The 7015-nt window shown below is 35.3% G+C and overlaps 1 protein-coding gene across 1 annotated transcript; it reads right to left on the reverse strand.

The window, feature by feature from the left end:
* Positions 1-469: 469 nt before the first annotated feature.
* Positions 470-3244, reverse strand: LOC122014313 (probable nucleoredoxin 1-1). Its single transcript, XM_042570509.1, has 4 exons — positions 3090-3244; positions 1889-2371; positions 1275-1766; positions 470-1159 (listed from the first exon to the last, which is right to left on the reverse strand). The coding sequence occupies exons 1-4, from the start codon at positions 3195-3197 to the stop codon at positions 494-496; spliced, it is 1749 nt and encodes a 582-aa protein (XP_042426443.1). The 5' UTR covers positions 3198-3244; the 3' UTR covers positions 470-493.
* Between the last annotated feature and the right edge of the window lie 3771 nt (positions 3245-7015).

Raw genomic sequence — 7015 nt, forward strand, 5'->3', positions numbered from 1 at the left:
AATACCTTCTCAATTTTTTAAATATTTAAGGATCAAATCTTAGATTTGTTAAATTATCAGATAGATTTTTACCGTCCCCTGCGAGCGCATCCTAATTTACCTTAGCGGTTTTTGAGACCAAATCAATCACTTGTTTTAATTTTTTACTTAATTATTTTATTTTAAGTTCACATCTTAGTGATTATGTTAATTAGACATTATTTTATGATCTTGGATAAGAATTATCCAACATGAAAAATAAACATCTATCCTTTAAAATATTAAATAAATGATAGATATTAACCAAACTGTACTTTGGAATATTCATTTTAATTTTTAAAATAACTTTTTTCATCTTAATTTCCCTGTGAAACTAATATATAAACACTAATTAGTAAGATCAATTATTTAACTCCTAATGATTTAATTATTTTATAATTCATTCTATTATTTTTAAATATTATTTTAGTTTCCTTCTGAGGCCAACTAATTATAACATGGACAAGGCACATTTTTATATTACTCTCTTCTTTTCAAGATACACATATTCTTCCTCTGTCACTTCACCATGAGCTTCGCCATTTTCTCCATCTTCCTTCCTTTTTTGGTTCAGTGCACATTTTGGGTGCAGGTCGAATTCACACTGTTCGCAACGGTAGGACCAATTATGTCCCATCTCTCTACAGCCATTACAGTCATAAGAAAAGCAACCGGTAAGGACAAGTTCATGCTCATCATAGAGGTCAAGCTTTATCTTCTCAGGCCACCCCTTTGCCATTTCTTTAAGATGCTCCAACTCTTTGATCCTCTCCTCAGTGAATGGGTAAGCGACAGTTCCATGTATCATGAACAACTCCTTGGCTTCTTTGGTAATTATTCGTCCTGTGGGACTTATAGCAACCAGGGTACAATTCTGGGGGTAACCGATTTTGAATATACGTTTGTTCAAAGATTCCTGTCTCTCATCACCAAAAGGCAGTGCCAACCATGGCATGCGTAAGAAGACTTTGTTAAATAAATCCTGATCACAATCGCCGGAGACGTAGATCATCTCAAATTCGCTATCCGCATTCTTGATCTCGTGATACTCTTCGACCAGTTTAGGGAGGTAATTGCCGCACCTCCACATTGATGAGAAGTATAGGAGGATGGTCTTTCCAACAAGCTCTTTTATCGGAACCTGACGGAAGAATATTACCACACAGGCTCAACTACCGGCTTATAAGGAAAAGTAAGGAAAGTTCAGTTAGACAATGTGGAAGTTGTTCGCACGTTAAGCAAAAAAAATTCATTACCTTCAATCCGTTTTTGCCAATGACATAGTCCAGATCACCTGAAACAAGAATTGACTCGAGTGTCTGTGACTCAAGTTTGGCCTTTTCTTTCTCTGAAAACTCATGCAACTTCTTCTGAGAAAACGGGAAAGCTTCCCATGCATCAAATCCATACACTTTAATAAGTTCAATTAAATCAACATTCATAGTTTTCCCATCCGGTCCAATCAAGATGATAGCATGATGGTTATTTTCCTGGAGATCAAAATAGCAAAAAAGCTTTTCGCCGCGTTTGTCATTGAAAGGAAATGCAAGCCAAGGCATTCTTTCTATGGCATTATCATAATCAGATTCGCCGTCCAAGCGCACTAGCACAACCTCAAAGCTCTCTCCAATTTCCTTGAGCTTCCTATAGATTTCTGCAAATACTGGAGTAAACACATTGCAACAAGCATAACGCCTGCATGCGAAGTACAAGGCCACTATTTTTCCTTCGAGATTTGAAACAGAAACCTACATCAAAATCAGCATATATCTCAGTAAAAAGAATTAACTAATACATGTCGAGGCATTTACTTATGTTAGTCAACAATAACATTAAACATCTCAAAAAACGACTGGAACATTTGCATCACCTTAGATCTATCATTTGCAATCAAGTAGTCACGAGAAGATGAAACCAAGACACTGCGAAGAGTTTGGTCCTTCTTAGCATTCTCCATTTCCTCTCTCAATTTACTGATCTTTTCGACAGTAAATGGATAACCCTCTGAACCATATCCTTTTACAGCTTGAACACCTTTTCTATTAAGAACCTTCCCATTGGCATCAAGGATGACAAGGTTGGGAAGGTTGGGAAGGCTGGTGGCTAAGAAAATATTTTCAAGTTTTCCCCTCATCCAAGTGTCAGAAAATGGGATTGCTAACCATGGCATTTCTGAGAAATCCTCATCAAAGCAGTCCTCGTTTGTCTCATCAGTTACAAAAATAATTTCAAAGTTATTGTCCAAGGAGCGGAGCTCACTATACACTTCAATCAGCCTAAGAGTGAACGGTCTGCTCCCTGAGACTGCAAAGTAAAGAGCAATCACTTTCCCTTCAAGACTACCAATAGCCACCTAAACAAGTGAATAGCTGATTAGTCGCATGATTTTCAAACCTGTTCATAAGCTCAGTCATGTTAACATGCAACAGGACATCGACTATGAAGTGCAGATAAAGTAGAAAGAGTATTGAAAGGATATTCTGATACGGTTCGAGAACAAAGAAGATATTTGCACAAAACAAAACACTCAAGCTGTGTTCCCTGCGTTCAAAGCTTATTCATTTAACTTTGGTACTAATTAAGCTACCTCCCAAGTTGTTACTAACTTGTCAATAAAAGATTTGTTCATTGAGCAGTGCAACGAAGAATGCTCAACTACCTCCATTTCTAAATTAATGAAGGTAAATAAAAAAGAAAGAGAGAGAGAAAGGCAACCAAAGTGTATCCTAACTTTTCATCCAACTCCCACAAACTACTATAAAATCTCTCATCAAAGATCAAGCATAGGTCAAAATTTTCACACCGAAAGAGTACTTATCCTCAACAAAATCCCGAACAATCATATCAAGTACTCATCGAACATATCTCTTGAACCAAAGAAAATCTCCAAAACCAAGGCTTAGCTTAGAGTGATAGATATGCAAAGAACAAGATCCAAACTTTCTATAGTGGTCGACCTAAATCTTACTCTACAATCGCCAAAACATGAGATGAATAATCAATATCATTACAAAGAGATAGGAACCTCATAAACTACAACAGATCAGAGTGGGTACTGAAAGGGAACAAACCTTGTCGCCATTATTCCGGATGAGGAAGTCCCTCTCGTCGGTGGAGAGAAGTGATACGATGTCTCCTACCTCCTCGGGTGGTGCTCGATTGCTTCCTTCCTTGATCATATTCGTTTTCTCAGGGATGAACTATTGGGGAGAGTTGCGGCCTCCTTTTATAGAAAATATTCATTTTTCCTTTATCTCGGATTTATCAATATATCCCTAAAATATAGATAGATAGCTTTTAGTTTGAAAATTTTAAAATTAAATGAATCATAAAAACAAAACTTGAGCGTCAAGTTAAAATTATATTAGGTTCGAATTAATTAAATTAAATTGAACTTAACATAAATATAAAATAATAATAATAATAATAATAATAATAATAATTTTTCTCTTTCATATTTTTTCCTTTCAAAATTTGTCTTCTACCGAAACCGTTTTCGCCACCTCCCACTTCTCTTTTTCCACGTGCCAAGCTCCCCCTTCCCATTCTTTGATTAATTCCAACCGTGCGGGCCCGCACCCATTCAGAATGTGCCACACGTGCAACTTTTTTTAAAAAATAATTTTTTAAAAAGTATCAGAGTGTGCTGTGTGCACACTCTACTCTGAATGGGATACAGACGGTAGCCGCACCGACGTGATCGAATTGCAGTCGGGATCTCTTAGTCCATAAATTATCGATTAGAGATGGTCCATTGTATAAAAATTCTTAATTTAGATAGATTATATTTTTAAATAAATAGAGTTCATTCAAATTAAGGATTTTAAAAAATAAATCATCCTCTGATCTGTAAATTATGGATCAGAAAATTCATCTCCATTGAATTGACCCTTCTCTTCTACTTATGCCTCCTTATTCCTTCCCTCCCTTCCTTCCTCTTCCTCTTCCTCTTCTCAAATAACAAATCTACATTGGATGCACTTAGATTAATTATCGATTAAAATGACTTGAATAGATTATATTAAATTATTAGGCTGACTAAGCTCAATCATCAATTTTGTTTGGAGCCGTCAAATCTGAGTGGGAGCGATAATTTATTGAGTCACCGATTTACCAAGTTATCAAGTCAACTGTGATGCTATTAGTTATTGAGTCATTGAATGCTAAGAGTGTCAAATCGATAAAATTGATATCAAAAGCTTGAGATATATACCGAACAAATCCAGAGCTTGAGTCAAAGTGGATTGTGTGAGGTGCATTGCCTGAGAAATAAAGACGTCGAGTCTTGCAACAAGCCAATCTTTTTAAATAGACTCAACCCCTCCGACAATGTTAAGAGATTATGTTTAAACGTTTATTTATCAAGATAAAATGGCAAGACCAAATACATAATCTATAATAGGTTGTTATGACAAACTGAGAATAAAGTGAAACACTATCACATATATATACTGAGTGAAGAATTACATGACAGATATCGTGGTTCACTGTGTAGTAATGTTCACATAAGAATCTTTAGGTTGGTGTCATCCGAGCTCTGGATTCACACCTCTCATACACTATCAACTAGTTGTATTATCACTCTTCTAACGTAGGACTAATAACCTACAAATCATGTTTCCATTCATATTTGCTAACAATCCCCACATGAATGAAAATAAGATATATGATACCTTTGGTAGTTGTGTATAAGATAGGTAGATATTACCCTTTGAAGCTTCCCTTGTGAAAATTTATTTGTTTATTGGCTAATTAGTAGACGTGATATCTTTGAATCATTCTGTCATTTGTGTAAGCATGGACAAATCTCTCTCAGGTCTCTCCCTGATATACCTCAGATCTCATGAGTGTGTTCGTTCGTGACCATGAACATGTTTAGTTCTATGAGAAGCGATAATAATTATTCCTTCAATTTTCTTCAAAGCAACCTCACTTCTTTCTCACATAGGTGATCTCTCGAGAGTATTTTACATTACTCCCCTACGATCATTAAAAGCATAATGATTACCCTTTCATTTGTTCACTAGGTGTGTTCCTCCACAGTGATTGTCTTTCAATGTAGTTAGGTTGCCGCTTTTAACCTAGTTCTTGGGGTTTCCTTCCTTTGCATCTACAGTCGGCATTGGCACTAACATCAAGCTCATTCCTTATGATGAGTTTGCAACTAAATATGTTTAACTCTTTAGTTAGCGGATCCACTAAGTTATCCTTTGACTATATACATAGTCAATAGTGATAACTCTCGTTGAGAGTAGTTGCCTAATGATATTATGTTTATGACATATATGTCAAAACTTACCATTATATAAATGGCTCTGTGCCCGGCCAATTGTCAATTGACTATCACAATATATACATATTATTGGCACAAATTTCAATCATTTAGGAACATATTATAAGAATTGCCGTAATCATTCAAATTTTTTCTCTATATTTGTCAAGAGTTACAGACTCTTAACTCCATAGTTGATCTAGTAATTTCTAAGAAATGACTGTACTTCCCAAAGTAAATACATATCCACTTATGAACTTAGAGTCATTCATGTCCAATATCTAATTTTTATCTCATGTAATATAGTCCATAATCATGAATATATCACAAGTACCTCAGTACTATTGTTATTTCTTTCCAGTACTTAATATCGAGATTATTCATATATCTACTTAGCTTGCTGCATAGGTTAAGTCTATAGTCTTTTATACCTCATTAAATACCTCATTATGTTTTTATTAATTTCATAATTTAATTATATATTTTTAATGGATGTTATTTATATTTTGTCTTTAATCAATTTTATAGTTTAGTATATAATTTCAGTGGATTATGCGTGTATTATGTATGGAATTTATGGTTTCCATTGGCACAAATCTAATCATCTATGATGCGGTAATAAGGAGGGGCCCACCCCGCGGAGGGACAATACCACGGTGTGTTGGAGTGTATACTTAAAAGTTTAGCTTTTGTACACATTTATTTTGAAATAAAGAATCACATTAGTCAAATGTTTACATTTATTTGTTAAATATAATTGTTCAATTAATTTATATAGTAGATAACATGGAGTGTGGAGTCACACTTAGAATATCATGTTGTCGGTTCTCTGTAAATTATAAACAGTTGCTCACGACTAAGATGGAAAGGAACAAACCATCAGAATAGACGTAGTGTAATTAAGTATTAGTTTATCTTGACTAATAAATTACATTGATACACTTTAAGTGTATTGAGTAGGATCATTTAGGTAAGTTCTTTTTGTACTGACTTAGTAAAAGAACTAGACCTTAATTATTATGGAAGTGTGTGCTCTTAATCCTAATAAAATAACAAAGCATGTATATTTAATATTTATTTCTTTGACTTATCAAAGGGTGAGGTTTAGCTCGATAAATCAATATGCCCGATAAGTTGAAAAATGATATTACTTATAGTATGTGTTGTTGATTATAGAAAGAATCTGTGTCCTAGTTATCTATGTTGAGAATGTCCCCAAGAGAAGCTCATAAGGATTGTCATGTTAAACCCTGCAGGTGGATCTAGTCCAACATGACAATAAAGTTGAGTGGTACTACTCTTGGAGCTAGATATTAATTAAATGAGTTGTCAGTAACTCACTTAATTAGTGGACATTCGTAATCTTAAACACAGGGAGACTAACACACTCATGATAAGAAGGAGCTCATAATGTAATTTGGGATTGGTGCGGTAGTGTGGTAATAACTCTCTAGTGGAATGAGTTATTATCGATGAACTTGAGTTGTGTGTTCGGGGCGAGCACGGGATACTCAAGCTCATCGGAAGGCCAAAACCAATTTTTCCTCTAGGTCCCTGTTGTAGCCTCAATAAAGCCTCAAATTCATCCAAAGAAAAGTCTATCTTGGTGTCCAAGAAGGAGCCGGTTCATTGCTTGGTGACCAAGCAATGGTCGGCCACATATTCTCTAAAAGTGGTCGGCCCTTGCCTTGGGCAAGGGGGCCGGCCGCAATATTTAAATTAGGA

The sequence above is a fragment of the Zingiber officinale genome, chromosome 8B, assembly GCF_018446385.1.
Source record: "Zingiber officinale cultivar Zhangliang chromosome 8B, Zo_v1.1, whole genome shotgun sequence".
Lineage (NCBI taxonomy): Eukaryota > Viridiplantae > Streptophyta > Magnoliopsida > Zingiberales > Zingiberaceae > Zingiber > Zingiber officinale.

Coding starts and splice junctions, on each gene's coding strand:
- LOC122014313 (XM_042570509.1), bottom strand. CDS start 3,197: ATGATCAAGGAAGGAAGCAATCGAGCACCACCCGAGGAGGTAGGAGAC. Junction 2,372..3,089: donor TCCGGAATAATGGCGACAAG/GTTTGTTCCCTT, acceptor TCACTTGTTTAG/GTGGCTATTGGTAGTCTTGA. Junction 1,160..1,274: donor TTGGCAAAAACGGATTGAAG/GTAATGAATTTT, acceptor TTCTTCCGTCAG/GTTCCGATAAAAGAGCTTGT.